We start from the raw sequence: 17,065 nt of genomic DNA on the forward strand, positions 1-17,065 counted from the left end.
AGACCGTCTTCCTTCTATTGATCTGCCTACCGGAAACTAGGAAGACTCTGGTTCACGAGTAAAAGAACACTTTGCATTTTGTTTGCTATGGGGTCGGGAATCGTCCTTTCGTGGCAAGTGTTCAAGAAGGGTTGATCGACAAACTGATACGCAATTGTGTAAACCGGACCGCCGGCGCCACTATGAGAGTCGTCGGAACTGAAAAGGAACACACGAGGTCTGCCCCCGTGATTCGTGCACTATTTCGAGAGGTCTGCTTGGGTAATTTAAGGTAGTAAGTGTCATCCCACAACGCGGGCGCTATGCACCCGGTGATTGATAGTGAACATGGTGAAGGGAGGCTTGAGAACAGTTAGCGATGAGGCAAGACAAAGGCAAGTGCCGAGGAGCACCTGATATCGGCTCTTGAGGGATTAATGATATTGAGTTCACATGGACGACGCGTCGTGTATTTTCATGATGGATAGGCAAAATTGGACTGTGCCAGTATGCATGCGATAATCGTAATACAAAGCATGTTATATCCTACAACATCTTCTCACTGGCAATCAGTTCCTCCAGTTTATCGACATACGTACCGCTAAGTTGTGCAACAGCCATGAGCGGGCGTCGAACGTGAATTTCTCCATATCCGAAATGCTTCGATATCAATGCCTTCATAGCACCAACTCCTCCAGCCTTACGTGTCGCCCAATCTCCCTGACCTAGCTGAGCTTGGATTTTCATAGCCTCATCGATCTTTCCTGCCTGGTAAAGTGCGTACATCTTCATGTGTAGCTTAGGCACGAGGTTCGGGAGCGCAGCAATTGCGCCAGCACTTCCGGAGAGGAGTCCTTGCAAGAGCACCTCTGATACACCAGCAAGGGTGCAGAATTCGGAAGGCGGCTTAACAGAAGTGATTCGGTGGAGCTTTCCAACGTTTCCGCAAGATAACTTAGTGCCCACAATGTTGGGGTGCTCTGAGAGTGTGAGGATGGTATCAGAGTCCAGGTCAATTCCGGCAGTGACGGTTGGGAAATTGTACACCATGTATGGCAAAGGTGAATAATCTGCAACCTACAGATTCGAGGAAGTCAGCGACTCGGTCCAGTCAGTTTTACGGAAGGCTTACTTCACGGTGGTAGCGAATGATGTTCTCTTTCGTCATATCTCCAGGCCAGACGGAAGGTGTCAACACGAGTACAAAGGCAGCACCAGCATCCTTTGCATCTGCGCAGAGCTTCTTCGTCTCTCGTGCAGATTGGGCACCGCAGCCTGCAATGATGACAACATTCTGGAAGCCGTTTTCATCCAACGTCTTGCGAGTAAGGCTGATCGCCTGTTTACGCTCGTCGTGTGATAAGTGTTGAGCCTCCCCATTGCTTCCCTGCACGACAATACCTGTAACACCTCCCTGAGCAGATTGAAATGTTATCGACTGACATCAGGGAGTCATAAAATTTTTCGCACCTGAGCGAGCCGCAAAACATGAGACTTTATAGCAGGGACATCAAAGTCCTCGTTCTCTTTGAAGAACAAGACAGCGGGCACGTAAATTCCGGAAGGGGGTACTGCAGCTGGCATGTTACAGAAACCAATCGATCAGGTTGGCAAAAAGAAACAACGGCTGCTCTAGCAGTTATATGGAATCGATCTCGCGACATCACCATCTTCTGGCGGAGCTCCGAGAGCACAATTGGTGATACGGTCAGCTGGGGAACGGGCCGATGTGTTTTTACACTAATCACACAACATCAAGTTAGGGAGGTCCAGAGTCACGCGCTGACTCAGCATTTTGTCACGTGATTGTAGTCCACACATTCTTGAAGCTGTTACTTAGGATCAAACGTCCAACCCGAGTCTTGACTATTAACACGGTATCTTCTTGGTTCCTCAAAATCTTAGCTTGTACAAGGCCAGGCGTGGGAAGGGCGGCTGTCGATTCTATCATCTGCATTCTATTTACTTTCTTTAAGCCCAGGATTGCAGCACCGTCGACACGTTATGTACTCTTCGTTTCGCCGTCGTATATCTGCCGCCTTGTTACCCAGGAAGGTCGTAACATATGGCATTGCTGCTAGTAGGAATGCTGCTGAATCGCATAGGCCCGTGCACCGCCAATTTGGCACGCTGTTGACATCCTCACAAGGCTCTGTCCGCCTGCGGCAACGGTATGCATCCCAAACCCCTGCCGCCTTGCGTAACCTCCACATCCGCGCTATTTCATACTCTTCTATACCTCGATTTGTTGCCCGAGCATTTCGTGTACCCATAGCTGGTGCAGCTCTTGGCGCTGGCGGGCTTGGTTACGCCAATTACAAGTTTGAAGGTAAGTTCTTGTACATAATACGACTCCTGTGTGTTCATCTTATCGCGACAGAACTGCGCAATCAGTCGACTGCTTGGCTATCGTCTGTCCAAGATACAGCCACAGATTTTATAGACTCGGCTTCGGACAGCATCAAGTCGGTCGCGTCTCGTGTGTCTGCGGTCCAATTACCAGACATCGAAACGCCTCAGTTTCTCAAAGATCTCTTCGCATCTGTGGAGAACGGTGATAAGTCGCGAGAAGATGATTCACAGGGGGACTCCTCGAACCGACGACTGCCGGAAGAGAATGCCGCTATAGCAGCTCTCATTGCTGCAACCATGTCTTCCCCGTCAGATTCAAGGGCATCTAATGAGGCCGACGGAAATGTCGATTCAAGACAGAATCAGCTAATGCATCTTACGAGGAAGCTTATTGAGATCAGAAGCATGTTGCTAAGCATTGACCAGAGCGATGCGCTGAAGCTCCCAAGCATTGTCGTCATTGGCAGCCAGAGCTCAGGAAAGAGCTCAGTGCTAGAAGCCATTGTGGGGCACGAGTTTTTGCCAAAGTGGGAAACTATATTCATCAGTTAAGATTGTGCTGATGGTGACGCAGAGGCAACAACATGGTCACTCGCCGTCCTATAGAACTCACTCTAGTCCATACACCTGCCAAGGCTGATGGCAGGACTCCCGAAGAATATGGCGAATTCCCAGCTCTTGGGCTGGGGAAGATCACCAACTTCGCCCATATTCAGCAAACCCTGACTGACCTCAACCTTGCCGTCCCCTCTTCCGAAGCTGTCTCTAATGACGCTATTGACCTCCGCATCTACAGTCCCAACGTTCCTGACCTCACCCTTATCGATCTACCTGGCTACGTACAGATCTCATCCATGGACCAGCCAGAAACACTTAAGGAAAAGATCGCAGGTCTATGTGAGCGGTACATCCGGGAGCCCAATATCATCCTCGCAGTCTGCGCGGCCGACGTAGATTTGGCAAATTCTCCTGCCTTACGAGCGAGCCGAAAGGTTGACCCCTTGGGCTTGCGGACAATTGGCGTTATCACGAAGATGGATTTGGTGCCACCTGAACAGGGTGCGACGATCCTTGCAGGGAACCGCTACCCCTTGCACCTAGGATATGTGGGGGTCGTTGCCAAATCAGCAGGGAAGACATCCTCGTCGCAGTCCGCAGGCGCCGTTGCGAAACGGAGCGAGAATGACTACTTTGGCAGCCACCGTGATTACTTTGGCGCTCCATCCTCGCTAATGGTCGGCACTGATACTCTCCGGCGGCGTCTGATGGAAGTGCTCGAATCTTCCATGGCGTCTTCGCTGCACGGGATCACCAATGCGGTGCAGCTCGAGCTCGAAGAGGCTACCTACCAGTTCAAAGTACAATACAACGACCGGCGCATCACAGCCGAATCGTACGTTGCCGAAACGGTGGACACGCTAAAATCTCGATTCAAAGACTTCACCACGCAGTTCCGGAAGCCGCAAGTGCGTGAGAAGCTAAAGATGATGCTGGACGAGAAGGTGATGGATGTGCTGGAACAACTGTATTGGCTGGACAAGCGGACGCCGGAGCTCGGTGCGCTTGCCGTGGACTCGAAGGTGAAGCCTCAGGATGTGGATCCATATTGGCGACATAAGCTTGAGGCGGCATCTTCTTTACTCACGAAATCTGGTGTTGGCCGTGATTCCACTCTTCTCGTTGCTGATGGTCTGCGTGCTCTTATTGATTCGATTGTGTCCGGAGACCCTTTCACATACCATCCTCGAGCAGCTGAAAGACTGGTGCAGTTCTCACATATGATATTGCGGGAGCGCATTGGCGTGACGTCGGACCAGGTTGAGAACTGCATTAAGCCATTCAAGTACGAGGTAGACGTTGATGAACGGGAGTGGGAGCAGGGACGTGGGCGCGCAGCGGAGCTATTTCAGATGGAGATAACGATGTGCGAGAGCAAGCTGAAGGAAATCAAAAAGAAGGTTGGTGGGGGTCGAAGGCTCAGTAGCCTCTTGGGATATGTCCGGGGCTTGGAGGAGCAGGCAAGAGAGAGGAAAAACAGACGGTTGGCAGGAGAAGAAGATGCACAAGAGGAGCCCGAGCCTGAGTCGTATCGGTATCCTCCAGGGCAGATTCTTGATGGTGAGATTCTATGACAGATTGTTGGACTGCACGCTGATGATGCATTCACAGCTCGACATGCTATGTTGTACAGTGATAGGCTGTCCATTCTTAAGCTTCGCCTGATCGCGCTCAAGTCAAAGCGGTGTAAAGCAGGCCCCGAGAGCGATGTGCTGTGTCCTGAAGTCTTCCTGAATGTGGTCGCCGACAAGCTTGCGTATACCTCCACGATGTTCATCAACATCGAATTGTTGGACCACTTCTTCGACCAGGTAACCTTGTCAGATTGATGGTGAACCATGTACTGACGGTGTATGTTCAGCTCCCCCGAGGGATTGATTCACGTCTAATATACGACCTCGACCGCAAGGAGATTGAGGAATTTGCTAGAGAGAACCCTGTTGTCAAGCGCCACCTCGACTTACAAGAGCGTAAGGACAAACTCGAGGAAGTGAGTAAAACAATAGTATTTTCCACGTATTCGACTGATGACGCTGTCAGGTTATGAAACAACTAAATAGCTTGTCGACTCTTCGGACAGATACTCAACCCGCGCCACGTCGACAACGTGGGCTTTTTGGAGGGATGTTCTGAGCTCAACATTCAGACCTTCCACTTTCCTAGCTTGTATGGATATGTTCATATATGTAATAATCACCACTCCACATCTACACATTGCAACGCGGAAGGATGGTACTCATTGCCCAAAGCACAAGCACAAGCGGTAGACACAACTCTACAGTTTTGCCTTGTCCTTGGCCATCTAGGGAACAAGTCAGTTGTAGCTTTAATTACAGCAATATAATTGTTCACCTGAAGAACGGCGGCGAGTTTTGTGGCCAACATGATATTGCCCTTTGCCTTCAACTTGCCAGTGAGGAAAGCTTTCTGACCGTCCATCTATTATGCCACGTATTAGTGACTGATATCTGAATGGACCGCTATAATACAAACCTTGCCTGAAGCAAGCTGCGAGAACGTATCATCCGACATGATGAGTGTGACGTCCGCTTTGGGCGAGGCCAGTCCCTTCAAGATGGCGCCCTTCTTTTTCAAGTCGATCGTCCAGACGGCCTCCTTTTTGTCGTCGTTCGTAATTCGGAGCTCGAAGATGCCCTTGGTCTATAAAGTATTGTGTTACACAAGTGGTAAGGCTCTTGACTCGATGTACGCACTTTCTTTACTTGTGCTTGTCTCTGTGCATCGGTGAAACTGTCGAATGCAGTGTGAAGGTCGACGATGATGTCTGAGGCCTAGAGGCGTGTCCCAAGCTGGTAAGCGAAGACAGTATTAAGAATGAACTTATTCAGTGACCTTGAAACCGTCAACTTTGATGTCAGACATGGGATGGATGAAGATATGAAAGATAATTGCTGTCTTATGAGAGAATAACAATAATTATATGAAACCTGCAGCTGGAAACTACGTAGAACGTATAGAAAGCGCAGACGTAGCAATTAAGGACCACAGATTGCATCCGAACTTGTGACGCGAGGATCATCGATATTCAATAATCACTCTTCCGCAAACACCAATAGCAATGGTTCACTATTCAGTCGTGAGTCTTATGGAATTGATCGCATAAGGGTAGTCACCCTGGCATGCAATGTTCTTACGGAACTCGTAACATAGAGCACTTCAATAATCATGATGGAACCTTTTTTCGAATCACCCGGAGGTAGTACGACCTCGACCTGGAGCACACTTCCTTGAATCGTAAATTCTCTCACAGGTGTCTGTGTCAGGCCTGTCAGGCTCCAAGATGATGCTATGATTAAACGTGTTCACGGCGACATCTTGGCCGCATCCATCCAATCGGTTGTCAAGTCCCAGTACTGCTATACGTCCTGCATGCAGGCACTCTGCCTGCCAGCTCTCAGGCTAGAGTCCAAACATACATGGAGAGATTCACCCCTCCCCGTCTCGCCATTGGTCTTAGCCAAGTGGTTGCCACAACAGAATCGAAATCTGTTTCTCTTGTATTGCGCAGGTTTGACACCAGCTGACGCCATTTTTTTCTATCAGAACACACCTTGACATTCACTCATGAATAATTTCCTCAGAAGTCCCTCTAACTGGTCTTAGCCAATTGGTTACCACCACAGAATAAAAATATGTTTCTCCGCAGGTTTGAAACCTGCCTCCGCCAAGATTTTTTCCTATCAGAACACACCTTGATATTCACTCATGAATAATTTCCTCAGAGGTCCATCTAACTGGTCTTACCCAAGTAGTTACCACAACGGGGTCAAAACGTGTTTCTCTTGGAGTTGGTTCTAAACCTGCTGACAACATTTTTGCAGTGTATAGATCCTCGGAGGTCCATCTTAGCTAGGCCCAGTCATTGCACCGAAACCTCCTTTATAGTCTGTAGAAAATCACCTTCACGCCTCACGAGGGTTGTCTCAGATTCCAGAAACATAAGATATACCTCGCGCTGAGCCGATCCATTCGACATATTTCGTCACCGTGTCCCCTCCCATGCAATGTACTGGCGAAAGCTCTCAATACGGAGCCCTTCAACGATCATTACTTCTTCGATGTCATCGTCCTGGAGTACACTCATAACCACTTTTGAAATTTGAGTCCCGGAATCACACAGGCCTCGACGTCGACGCCACGGTCAGACTTGCCATGGACATCTTCGCCGCAATCAGTTTCCAAGTCCTGCCACGTCCTGCAGGCGTTCTCTGCTAGCCAGTTCTGGAGTCCAAATCTATATGGAGAAACGGCTCTCGACGTTCCATGCAAATTCGATCCCCGCGCTGTGCTGGTGTTGGTGCCTACATGTTTGTCACTGGGTGCGGTTGGAATCAATGATCTTTGTTTGGTATGCGATGCTGAGACATTGGTCCCTTGGTACCCGGCAGCCGCGGATCTCAGGCAGGGCTTAAGATCTTCTTTCAGCCTTTCAGCCCAAGCTCGCTCATGGCCGTCATAGCACAATTCCAAACACGGTACACATTTCCCCCGCTTCAATTACAATGCTACACCTAGCTGTATCAGTACATCCTTTCGTTGAACACAAGTAAAGAACATGCCCCTCCGAATTCACCACTAATCAACCCCCACAAATCATTTTTGTTTTTCGCCGTCAACCCAGACATCAACCTTTTCATCGTAGAAAGCGACGTAACCTGCGATCTGACCGCACTCGGGCTGCGGGGTACGGTAGTACCACACGATATCCTTGTGTACATCACCGTTCGGCAGTTGAACGTTGTAATAATTTGCTACCCCCTATCGAGCAATGCGATGTCAGTCCAACAACACGGTATGATCGATATAGAGGGAAACCCACCTTGTAAGGACACTCCGAGACTGTATCAGACGGCCTGAGAAGCTCGACGTGGACATCTGTGAGAGGCATATACGTCCTGACGCGAAGCCCCGTTTCGAATAACAAACGAGGGCGATTCGTCGATGCGAGTTCGACACCACCGACCGCAATGCGCACGTGGCGAGAAGATTGTAATACATCTACGCGCTTTGGATTGCAAAGGTTTATTAGCCCCTCGAATTGTGCGAGTGTAAGGGGATGAGGGGAGACTGACCTTGTAAGGGTCCTTGGGATGAACGTAGACCCGTTCATCCTCTTCAAGCCACGCATCGGCAGCTGAGAACTCGATTTTGAGTAACCCAGCCAAATCCTTGGTGTCGCTTGCTTGATCTGTGAACACAGTTACAGCGTCCCTTGCCTCGCGTTTACCGACGACCAAGTCGTAAACCTTCGTTCCACGCTCTTTGTTATCAGAAGATTCGCGGAGGTACGAGGGGTTCAGGTCGGATGTCGAGAAGAAATAGGTCGGGTAGAAAGGTTTCTCCCAGCTAAATGTATTGAATTGTTAGTGAGCGCTCATAGTGGGCAATGTTGGCTGTGAATAGAGACTTACACAAGTTTTGCGTGCGTCGTGTCTACTACATACTTACCCCCGAAAAGCACCCTCACGCGCTTCACGGAGGACTCGATATGAGGTGGAGCAAATGGAGGAGCTGCAAATGACATAACTGTTGAAAGAACGAGTTGTGGAGCCTACAGAAGGCCTTATAAATCAGTACAGGGGCTTGCAAAGATTCTCAATAGGAGCCTCGACCAACATTTGATAGAGTAAACCTAGCATGTTACAGTGATCAAACGACAAGATATGAAAAGTAAAAACAGAAACATAAATGAGGACTACATATTCACCCATCACTCGGATTCATCGTCATCCGCATCCTCAAGCCACTTCAAGAACGGCTCGCTGGCCTTTCTCACTTTCTTACTCGTCTCCTTATCGACGTACTTCTTGCTGACATGAGTACCCCACTGAGTCACTACGTCTTCCTCCAAGACGTCGATCTGGTACAAGGCCATAAGAATTTTTGGTACGGAGGGGATGAGCTCAGGGTGGGCAAGCCCGACAAGGCGCTCGATTCCACCTAAGAGAGCTTTCTGGTGCTTCTCGGAGGTGACCATCTACACGCTAAGTTAGCAAGGCAAACGTAGATTGGAAAAAGAACGAACCTTTGCAAGCAGGGCCTTGTACGTATCGATCTCTTTCGCAACCTCTTCGGTGAACAGCGCTTGAACAAGAACGAGGACAGTCTTGTGTTTCTTCTCGACGCCAAATTCTTGGGCCTTCTGATAGATCTGCACAGCACTAACACCTGCATCGCCCTTGTTCTCTTCAACCCAACGACCAAACTGGGCGTAAGGGCTGTTCACATCGTCATCACTACCCTCATCATCTCCCAAGCCGCCAGCAGGCGTAAGTGATAGTCCGCCAACCTGATTTTCCAACGCCTTAACGCGAGCCTTGACGGCCTCAGGAGATGTATCAGCCGACCAATCTTGAGCCGCAAGCTTGGTTTCTGTAGTAAGCTCAGCGGCTTCGGCTTTGATCTTCTTGGTAAGCTCGTCGTCGCTGTCACCACCAGAACCGCCAGTGTTTTCGTCGCCAGGAACAGATGGAGCTGATGCGTGTACTCCACCACCATTTCCGTTTGTCTCGCCTTTGGCCCCCTTCTTGCTCTTCTTGGGGTTCTTGGGCGGGTTCTTCAGAATGAAGGTGACGAGCTTGTGCTTCATGTCGACGCCCGTCCTCTCACCACAAGCTTTGCAATCCCTGACGATATCCTCGTTACGACCGCTCTTGAGGATGATAAGGTCCGTCTCAGGGTTCTTGCATGAACGACAAAGGACAAATTTGTCGATGAAGACGTCGAGCAGTTCCCTGAGGCGAGAGGCATCATGAGCGCCGTTAACAATGTAGCGTTCATTCTTGTCATCAGAGGAGGTCTGTGCACCGAGCTCACAGCCGAAGAATTTGGTAGGGTAAGTGGGAGGGCGAGATAAGGCACGGGCAACATCTGCCATGTTGGGGACGACGGTTTTGATACCATTGCCTTTGCCTTCAATTTTTGTGAGAAGGAGGGGCATGCGGTAGCGGTAGAACTTGTCATCGACATCGCGACGAATATTCACAATTCCTGCGGAAGCCATGCTGGGCAAATATATTTAACGCTAGAGTATGGTCTAGTCAATTGACAGCATGCTGTAGATGATAGAAACGACTGACAGTACTTATGGACTTTCTCCGAAACAAACACGTATTTGCCGATATATTGAGTGGAGGTCGAAGCATGAAATAAAGTCTTCTGTTTTCTCCTCGAGTGGGACAGAAGATAGAAAAAGTTTGGGTTTGAGAAGCAATCGTGGGCTAGGGGAAGACCGCGAAATTTCTAGGTTATGGGCTTTGGGTTTGAGTATACAAAAACTGGAGACTGGTGGTGGTTATGGGCAGTCCAGTAAAAGGAAGCAAATTTAAGGGTGCCTGTTTGTTCCGCCTCCGGACGTTGCCGGATGACTAAGTACAGCCGCACTACCAGTACTTGGCATGACACGTTTATGCCAGCTTATACATACGTCGCTTCCTACAAGGAACAGGCCTATAAATGATTTCCGCAGCGTCAGTCATTCAGACTGCAGCACCTCGACGTAAGTAACGGGTCAGTCTCTTACCCGCCAAGATGTTTCGAGGCGCGGAAATGTCTGTGACCAAGTTTAAACAGTGTTCTAGGCCCGGGCTACGAGCACCATATGAATTTCTCAATGAAAATGTGTCTCGTTTCTCACTCATTAGCTCTTCATACATTGGCTGCAGATATGGTTATCGCGGGCACCTGTTTGTTCCGCCCACGGCGGCATGGTCGATTGCGCCCGTGGTCGTGAATGACCCAGTTCTTCCGCACACGTTCACTCGACCATGCATGTGCTTTGTTCCATGTCTCACACCCACGTACATGCACGTTGTGTAAGCACTTTCCTAGCTTCGAGGCGTCAATTGTCATGCCGTGCAGATGATACTCCTGGCAGCAATCTAGTGTATCAAAAGGCCATGCTTTAGAAGCGTGCGATCACCTAACACCTTGGTCATGTGGATTGCGAAAGAAAGAGAGTGAACCTTTTATCCCCCCGTTCGAATTTTGTACTGTGGAATCCTCCTGATAGGCCATGCCGTGCAGATGATACTCCTGGCAGCAACCTAGTGTATCAAAAGGCCATGCTTTAGAAACGTGCGATCACCTAACATGTGGATTGCGAAAGAAAGAGAGTGAACCTTTTATCATTTTGTTCATTTCTGTTCGAATTTTGTACTTGTATTTTGTCGTCTGCAGAACAAATGGCTGCTATCGCTGTTCAGGCATTATTGCCCCCCCAGTTCGGAATATAATAATAGACTTTAGAATCGAGAAGCTGTGCATCCAGAAAGGAAGTGACTAACGCTTACACACCGCTCGCCAAGCCACTAGTGCTTCGCTCGCTCCATTCCTCTCTTCGCTGTGGCTGACGACGACCAGCTGTCGTTCGACATCGTCCCTCACGACTATGAAATACATAGAATTCCCTGAGTTATCACGCCTCTCGCAAGCGCTCACTCATGAGGGCCCAGAATGCTCCGTGCACACTCGTATTGAAGCATATAGCTGCAAGAACATCAAGCGCGACAAGAAACTCTTCAAAACTCTTGAACACGCCTACAATGACGAGCTCTCCCATTCACCGCCACTTCCTTCGTGGCTTGACCGCGAGCCTGAGCTCACCCCCTTTGGCCCTATGGACAAGCAGGCATCTCGCAAGACACTATACCTTCTTATAGCTACCCTCAACATCGCATTCCCTGACCATGAATTCTCAGATGTCAGACCCGCACACTTTAACAAAGAGAAGAACGGTGCGAGCGTGCTTAATTCGCTCAGCACAACCCTTCTCTCTCCTCATCGTGCTGGCATGAGCGCGCCACGCACATACTCAGCTTATCCTCCCATGTCGTCCACTTTCTTCCCTTCTTCTGTCCCAACCACCTCGTCATCACCTCTGCACCACATGGTGCCCAGCCCCTACGCACCTCCCCAGATAGTTTCTGGTACACATCCGACCTTGTATCGTATATTGGATGAGGTCATCGGTCTTGCAGATTGCCAAGTCTTTTCATACTCCCCGGATATCGATTCTGATCCCCACGCCAACGACTCTGACGACGAGGATGATGTCGCATCTGTTGCAGACGAGGATTCGTCCGACGACCCAGATGATGAACCCCCTTTTGAGTTTGATGACTATGACATCGACGAGTTCTTCCCTGATCCTAGCAGCTCGAGACCCACTTCCATGTCCCTGCGAAATCGTATACCATTCCGGTACAACAGCGGGAGCACGAGTAGTGGCGAATCGCCCGAGCGCAATAACTTTGCGCATGTGCGGTTAAAGCGGCGCTGTGGTGCACTCCTGTGGTCCTCGCACTGGTTCTTCCTCAACCCCAAGTTGAAGCGAATAGTGTTCATCTCCGTCTGGGCGCACACGAAGAACGCGCATATGAGATGGGATGACGAAGAGTGGTCCGAGATGGAAATGGACGATGAAAGCTACAGTGGCGTGGGCTCTGTACCGAAGAATGAACGGTTCTTTGGATGGGAAGGTGGTGTCGGCGCAGGAGCCCGAGCAATGGGTCTCAGTGCGTCTGCTTGATTGGTGAGGTGCCATCCTGGCAGGATTCCTGACGAGCGCTCATCTCTCGGTTAGCATCTTCATGCTTGCTTAATTGACCCTTGGAACAAATTTCCGGTTTCTTTTGCGACCTTGTGATTCGAGTTTTGGCCGTCAACCGGCCTCCGGGCTTCGGCAGCAGCCTTGGATGCCCTGTACGATACCGTCGTTTACGTTAGCTTCTGCATGCACGGCTCGGAGGAGTCAGTGTATTCGCATACTATGTCTCATACTATATGATTTTTATGCTGCCGCAGTGCTGGCGAGTGTATAGTTTTTGTATCAGTATTTATGATCTGGAATCTTGAAGCCTTCCTTGTGGATGGTGCTAAAAAAGAGATGGGCTCAGAGATGTTGTGATGAGATACGAGAGTGGCGATACAGTTGATATATGAGTCAGAGCCGGACTCCAAGATGACTCGTGGTGTTAAATAACACAGTCACGTTGTGCCTCACCAGCAGCTCGCACTTCAGTACTCAGTACTCAGTACTCAGTACTCAGCGCTCATAAAGTACTAGTAGTCTGGGAAGCAGATATGGGTCGATTAGCCAACGGTAGAACACAACGAGATCCGCACATAGCAGGCCTGATTATGTTCGCAGGTCATCTTCAGTCTTCCGGATATCATACTAGATCTGTTGAACCCTACCCCACCCCGTCCTATCGCTCGCGCGGAGTCGTAATCGGCCCTACATTTGCACGCGTACATTCAGATCGCATCCATCATGCTGTGATTCAGAAACAAATCCTGATCATCACAATTACAAGGGCTGGTTACGATGGTAAGAACGTGGTGGACGATGGTAAAGTTCAAGATGAAAGAATCGATTAGAAAATCGATTGTGATATTGTGATGTGGTCGCTAAATTGATCGGATATGTGTTTAATCTGGAAGGTGCTGAGGTCGAGGAGCGGAAGCAAATGTCGTTCTGGTCAGGGGGTCACAACCCCCCGCTGCTCACTGCCAGTATATGGCGACCAAGGACATTAGACCAACTATACATAACTGGCGCGCATGATCATAATCCACACCTATCTGTAAATCAACATCGTACTGCAAGTCATCCTACTACACAACATTTACCGAGCGCACGTGACGTACGTGAATAATTCATTACACAGGTGGTATCAGTCCATACGGATGGGAATATCGATATCGTCCTTGACCCAGATACAACCATCGTCACTCATCCTAAACATAGAACCATCCACCCACCGCCTCCAGGCCATCCGATACGCCTTCTCCAAGTTCCTCGTCCATCGCTCCGTGTCGAACAAGGGCATGGTATCTCTGTTTAAGAAAAGACACCGTCGCAGGTCAAGTAGGTCCCCACTTGCTTCCATATTGCCATTGGGTTGCACAGTGTGACGGATGCTGTTCCCTAAGGTCACTGCGCGTTCTTCATATTCATCCCTACTGGACACCACCATGTACTCGCCAAACCCTGTAGCACTGGCCAAGCTCGCAGCGACCCTAGAAGACATCTTGTGTCGATGACTCGGCCAGGCGCAAGCAATTAATGGCGTGCCGGCCCAGAGCACGCTGGACAACAGACAGTCAATTTCAACCTTGTGGCGTGTGCGTACAACCACTCACTCTGCTGCGACAGTGTGCGCGCTACACTAATAGACAAGTCAGCTTATACAGCGAGTACTGATCGTCAAAGACTTACTTCTGACGTATCTAGAAAAAGATCAGGAACTCGGCATCGGTAGATGTGATTGTCTTTTGCAGCAACATCTGTGAACCTGATGCGTGATGCTATCTCGTCGCCCGCCCACTCCTTGGCAGTTTGGATCAGGTGAGCTTCTCCAGCACTGGGAAATCGCAGCAACCAAAGGATGCTGCGTGGAACCCGGGCTAGAATACGAAGCCAAGTTGCAAATATGTTCTGACATGAACTCAGTGACCGTTTGACGACATCAAATACTCCCAGAGACTCACGGGATCGATCTGTTTGATCGCTGTCTGTCAGTTATTTGCGTATGATAAAAACGCAGTCCAAACCTTGTACAACTTTGTAGTCCAAGGACAAAAGTCAACAACGGCAAGTGCACAGCAGCAGAAAGGACACGTACTTGATTGAAATTGGCAAAAATGATGGCATCGCTGGAATAAGGATCAAAATAGGCTATAAGAATGTGGTAGCAGCACCTACAAGGGCAAATCAGGAAACAGGGCTCGTCTAAGATCTGCTCTACACTTGATTTCATCATTCCAGAGCTTGTCCGCCGGCGTCTGAGCACGCTCCTCGACAGAAAGATTTTCGCCATGTCGATAAGACTGTCTGTGGTCGGTGACAAAATATGTATGCTAGCGAAATATTTCAAAGCTAAAGGCGCGCAGGCAGCGGTAAAACAACTCACTGGCATATATATTGGACACTCCGTGCTAAATTTGTGTTAGCCTTGATCTGCAGTAGGTGTCTAGAAGGACGTACTAGATCCAATGGGGAGAGGATGATTCTGGATCACCCTCATCTCCCACCGAAACTCCAAAATCACTGTGTTGGCAGCAATGATCTAGGCTCCGTTTCCGATATGCTTGAACTCGTGCAAATAGGTCGACAGGACATGTGATGCTATCACAGACGAGATAGTCGCACCAGCCTGAACAGGTCAGGATAGCGAAAGTCAGGACTATATGCGGTAAAAACCTACTGGCAGCTAAGGTTCCAGCATAACCCATCAACGAGATCTGAACGGGACTTGGCCTTGCAGCGAAGATCTCGTTTCTCGCTCCTCTGGTATAACCGCCCAAGTCTACAACTATGCTACTTCATCAATGGCACGTCCTGAGGGAGCTCAGGGAGGTATGTGACATACGGATATGTATATGATCCTCCTCAATCCTGTTAACAATGTCTACATTTGACCAAGAAGAGACATCGAAAAAGTTGAGGTCGCCCTGCTCAAAGTACTGTCGGAAGACCGACCCATCTGATGGGCTCGTCGCATATAGGAAGACGCAGAACCGATTTTGGTCGTGTAGCTGGAAAACCGATCTCATCAGATGACTTAAGGGATGGTCACTACGTTATGTCAGTGTCACCGCGGGAAACAAAGTGTCAGTTAGATGTACCTGAAGTCGCTGGATACATAACCGACGTTAATACGCCGTTTCAACGGAGGCAGCGGCAGCAATGGCACTCTGTCTGGTGATATCTGTGTCATTATATTATGCGACACACGAAGAGCATTTCTATGTGCAATGCGCCGAATGGTACGGCTGGGGAGTGGAAGCGTGAACTTATCGGGAGATGTAAGCCAAAAACTTGAAGGACATTATTGTAGACTTGACATACGGTATGAAAAGGGAGTACAGTTGGGACCTTTTGTAAGGACGCTGAGGAAAATATAGAGCCAAACGGCCTCGCAGTAGGAGCAGCCTCCGGTGGCGAATGTGGCACCTCTTCGCCGTAGAGTGTTTCTCCGTAGGTTTCAACGTAACGTCGGTGTTGCATCCTAGTCCGGTACCAATCGACAAGGCGTATAAGGAAACTCCCTTCGTTGAGGAGAGGTTGTCGCCCATCAGAAATATCTGTGAAAAGGCAAAATCGGTGAACCCATCTTCTCAAACTGTGGTCGCACTGAGGTCTTGATGTAGTCAAGGCTACAGTGAGAAGCCAGTCATCAACGCTCCTCTCGCCGAGGATGCCGATGTTCTGGTGATAAAGCTCCGAAAGGTGCTCTTCACATATCGCTATTGCGTTTGTCAACCAATGGTCTGCAGACCGTTGAGCTTGTATTGGTGCAAAAGGTCATAGATTACCTCGTGCTGTCCAATTACAGACTGCATTCATCGACATGCTCAGTCCACAGTAGGCGTCGACCAGGCCTGGATTTATGTTTACAGCCTTAAGGTAATAAGGAACTGCATCTGCAGGACGGCCCTGAGAAGCCAAAGATGTTTGGATACAGCAGCTTGCACGAGAAGCAGGAAATGCTTACCATATCTTTCAGGGTATTTGCCATGTTGACCAGTGCAATGTCTAATTCAGGGTGTAGTTTTAGAGCGTGGTTGAAAACCCTACCATTGTTCATGTATATGTAACGATAAATGTTGGTACAACTCACCCAACTGCAGAGGTGTTATGGCCCGCGTCTTTGAGGAGCGAGCCGAAATTCGAAAGTAAATGGGGATGCGTGGGATCGATTTGCAACCCTTTTTCGTAGTAAAGGCGGGCAACATCCCTTCCAGACGCGACTCGTGGTGCATTGCTGCTCATGCCGCACAGGACAACACCAGTGTCATTGAATGCAGAGGCACTCGGAGACAATGATAACGCAAGATAGTGAAGCAAGAGCACCAGCGCATCATTAGAACAGTGCGGAATATCAAGACCTAGGTCAGCGATCAATGCGCCTTCCTGAATGCGCCGTGCAAGGGTAAGCAACGCAGATGAGGTTGCAGTCTTGATTTCATAGGTCGATTGACTGGAGTGGGGCGCAGCCCATACATCGGAAGTCGTATGTGGGGAAGCGAAAACGACAGCCGACAACATCTGCGCTTGATCTGGAAAAAGCACAACATTGGGCAGTGTTCCGGTAGTGGGATCCAGCATAGCATTAATGAAGCCGTCACTGTCATGATGGACTGCATGCAC

General features: G+C 49.4%; 8 protein-coding genes across 8 annotated transcripts; 2 read left to right on the top strand and 6 right to left on the bottom strand.

Annotated features, from left to right (window-relative positions):
- Positions 1-525: 525 nt before the first annotated feature.
- On the bottom strand, positions 526-1,563 carry BJ212DRAFT_1265179 (uncharacterized protein; the record flags this gene model as incomplete). The annotated part of the gene is made up of 3 exons (XM_041330468.1): positions 526-1,056; positions 1,112-1,393; positions 1,450-1,563. The coding sequence occupies 3 exons, from the start codon at positions 1,561-1,563 to the stop codon at positions 526-528; spliced, it is 927 nt and encodes a 308-aa protein (XP_041196633.1).
- Positions 1,564-1,832: 269 nt separating this feature from the next.
- On the top strand, positions 1,833-5,264 carry BJ212DRAFT_1334381 (P-loop containing nucleoside triphosphate hydrolase protein). The gene is made up of 6 exons (XM_041334865.1): positions 1,833-2,308; positions 2,360-2,858; positions 2,906-4,449; positions 4,501-4,700; positions 4,751-4,879; positions 4,930-5,264. Exons 1-6 carry the CDS (start codon positions 1,984-1,986, stop codon positions 5,020-5,022), a joined length of 2,790 nt encoding a protein of 929 aa, XP_041196634.1. The 5' UTR covers positions 1,833-1,983; the 3' UTR covers positions 5,023-5,264.
- Positions 4,843-5,893, bottom strand: BJ212DRAFT_1334383 (SCP2 sterol-binding domain-containing protein). Its single transcript, XM_041334866.1, has 5 exons — positions 5,743-5,893; positions 5,604-5,681; positions 5,383-5,550; positions 5,242-5,328; positions 4,843-5,191 (listed from the first exon to the last, which is right to left on the bottom strand). Exons 1-5 carry the CDS (start codon positions 5,770-5,772, stop codon positions 5,165-5,167), a joined length of 390 nt encoding a protein of 129 aa, XP_041196635.1. The 5' UTR covers positions 5,773-5,893; the 3' UTR covers positions 4,843-5,164.
- On the bottom strand, positions 5,871-6,450 carry BJ212DRAFT_1334384 (uncharacterized protein). Its single transcript, XM_041334867.1, has 2 exons — positions 6,061-6,450; positions 5,871-5,986 (listed from the first exon to the last, which is right to left on the bottom strand). The coding sequence occupies exon 1, from the start codon at positions 6,438-6,440 to the stop codon at positions 6,267-6,269; it is 174 nt and encodes a 57-aa protein (XP_041196636.1). The 5' UTR covers positions 6,441-6,450; the 3' UTR covers positions 5,871-5,986; positions 6,061-6,266.
- A 1,053-nt stretch (positions 6,451-7,503) lies between these two features.
- On the bottom strand, positions 7,504-8,434 carry BJ212DRAFT_1265257 (uncharacterized protein; the record flags this gene model as incomplete). Its single annotated transcript, XM_041330471.1, has 4 exons — positions 7,504-7,668; positions 7,730-7,915; positions 7,983-8,256; positions 8,322-8,434. 4 exons carry the CDS (start codon positions 8,432-8,434, stop codon positions 7,504-7,506), a joined length of 738 nt encoding a protein of 245 aa, XP_041196637.1.
- A 186-nt stretch (positions 8,435-8,620) lies between these two features.
- Positions 8,621-9,913, bottom strand: BJ212DRAFT_1445315 (domain found in IF2B/IF5-domain-containing protein; the record flags this gene model as incomplete). Its single annotated transcript, XM_041338093.1, has 2 exons — positions 8,621-8,887; positions 8,936-9,913. 2 exons carry the CDS (start codon positions 9,911-9,913, stop codon positions 8,621-8,623), a joined length of 1,245 nt encoding a protein of 414 aa, XP_041196638.1.
- A 1,386-nt stretch (positions 9,914-11,299) lies between these two features.
- Positions 11,300-12,439, top strand: BJ212DRAFT_1264506 (Maf1 regulator-domain-containing protein; the record flags this gene model as incomplete). The annotated part of the gene is made up of 2 exons (XM_041330419.1): positions 11,300-12,084; positions 12,121-12,439. The coding sequence occupies 2 exons, from the start codon at positions 11,300-11,302 to the stop codon at positions 12,437-12,439; spliced, it is 1,104 nt and encodes a 367-aa protein (XP_041196639.1).
- A 1,147-nt stretch (positions 12,440-13,586) lies between these two features.
- BJ212DRAFT_1445317 (glycosyl transferase family 41-domain-containing protein) lies at positions 13,587-17,023 on the bottom strand (the record flags this gene model as incomplete). Its single annotated transcript, XM_041338094.1, has 11 exons — positions 13,587-14,001; positions 14,056-14,081; positions 14,132-14,360; positions 14,618-14,772; positions 14,947-15,040; positions 15,251-15,490; positions 15,541-15,707; positions 15,764-16,185; positions 16,231-16,351; positions 16,410-16,488; positions 16,536-17,023. The coding sequence occupies 11 exons, from the start codon at positions 17,021-17,023 to the stop codon at positions 13,587-13,589; spliced, it is 2,436 nt and encodes an 811-aa protein (XP_041196640.1).
- Between the last annotated feature and the right edge of the window lie 42 nt (positions 17,024-17,065).

This window comes from Suillus subaureus (genome assembly GCF_016647635.1).
Source record: "Suillus subaureus strain MN1 chromosome Unknown BJ212scaffold_6, whole genome shotgun sequence".
Taxonomy (NCBI): domain Eukaryota; kingdom Fungi; phylum Basidiomycota; class Agaricomycetes; order Boletales; family Suillaceae; genus Suillus; species Suillus subaureus.

What these genes read in the sequence shown, in the direction of transcription:
- BJ212DRAFT_1334381 (XM_041334865.1), top strand. Translation starts at nt 1,984, where the DNA reads ATGTACTCTTCGTTTCGCCGTCGTATATCTGCCGCCTTGTTACCCAGG. An exon ending in GGGCACGAGTTTTTGCCAAA is followed by an intron (nt 2,859 to 2,905) that starts GTGGGAAACTAT and finishes ATGGTGACGCAG; the next exon opens with AGGCAACAACATGGTCACTC. An exon ending in TCCAGGGCAGATTCTTGATG is followed by an intron (nt 4,450 to 4,500) that starts GTGAGATTCTAT and finishes ATGCATTCACAG; the next exon opens with CTCGACATGCTATGTTGTAC.
- BJ212DRAFT_1334383 (XM_041334866.1), bottom strand. Translation starts at nt 5,772, where the DNA reads ATGTCTGACATCAAAGTTGACGGTTTCAAG. An exon ending in TCAAAGTTGACGGTTTCAAG is followed by an intron (nt 5,682 to 5,742) that starts GTCACTGAATAA and finishes ACACGCCTCTAG; the next exon opens with GCCTCAGACATCATCGTCGA. An exon ending in GACAAGCACAAGTAAAGAAA is followed by an intron (nt 5,551 to 5,603) that starts GTGCGTACATCG and finishes AATACTTTATAG; the next exon opens with ACCAAGGGCATCTTCGAGCT.
- BJ212DRAFT_1334384 (XM_041334867.1), bottom strand. Translation starts at nt 6,440, where the DNA reads ATGGCGTCAGCTGGTGTCAAACCTGCGCAATACAAGAGAAACAGATTT.